The following is a 644-nucleotide window of genomic DNA, read 5'->3' on the forward strand; positions in this document are numbered from 1 at the left end:
CGAAACTATGGTCACGACTGAGCTAAGCTTGACCTGCAGCTGCAGGACATTGCACACACTTCATCTGCAGCATTTTTAGTTCGGGATCTAGTCAGCAACACGGAAGAAAGCTAGATGAAGGGTAATCGGACATCGGGATTTCCTCGATATCAGCTTTATTCTTCGTTCGAAGCTTAGAGATTTAACCCAACGCCGTTTTCAACCAGTAGACTAGTGAAAGCGAATACTAGGCGTTGAGCCTCCGTTACTCGGGGCGCGAGTTCGCAGCGTGGCGAGCTCCATAGCGAGTAGTTTTTATTTTCGATTTTGTAGCAGCCTTCCAGGCTCAATATTTTGTCATGCCCGAGCAGGGAAGATTACGTTCACTCGAAGTGAAGTGTTCGTACCGTGGCCCCTCCCAGATGCAAAATCCAGTCGACCAAGATCCATCGTGGTAGGATAGAAGCCACTTACCTTCTCACTCCTACCCAATCAGTCATTTCCGGCTATGAAGAAGTGCAACGGAGGTCGCCCTATTCATCGCCTTTCTATGCGCGGCAACGTCGGCTTCAGGCAAACTGTGACATCGGAACAGCCTCGAATTTCAGACGTTGCCACGAAAGACGCCCGTCGTGGAGGCGCCGCTGAAGAACTGCCAACCACTA

At 50.5% G+C, this 644-nt stretch overlaps 1 protein-coding gene across 1 annotated transcript; it reads right to left on the reverse strand.

The window, feature by feature from the left end:
* Positions 1-336: 336 nt before the first annotated feature.
* CABS01_16926 (uncharacterized protein) lies at positions 337-429 on the reverse strand (the record flags this gene model as incomplete). Its single annotated transcript, XM_060550254.1, has 1 exon — positions 337-429. The coding sequence occupies one exon, from the start codon at positions 427-429 to the stop codon at positions 337-339; it is 93 nt and encodes a 30-aa protein (XP_060400841.1).
* Positions 430-644: the final 215 nt, after the last annotated feature.

This window comes from Colletotrichum abscissum (assembly GCF_030869225.1).
Source record: "Colletotrichum abscissum strain IMI 504890 chromosome Unknown Scaffold_205.1, whole genome shotgun sequence".
In the NCBI taxonomy this organism is placed as follows: domain Eukaryota; kingdom Fungi; phylum Ascomycota; class Sordariomycetes; order Glomerellales; family Glomerellaceae; genus Colletotrichum; species Colletotrichum abscissum.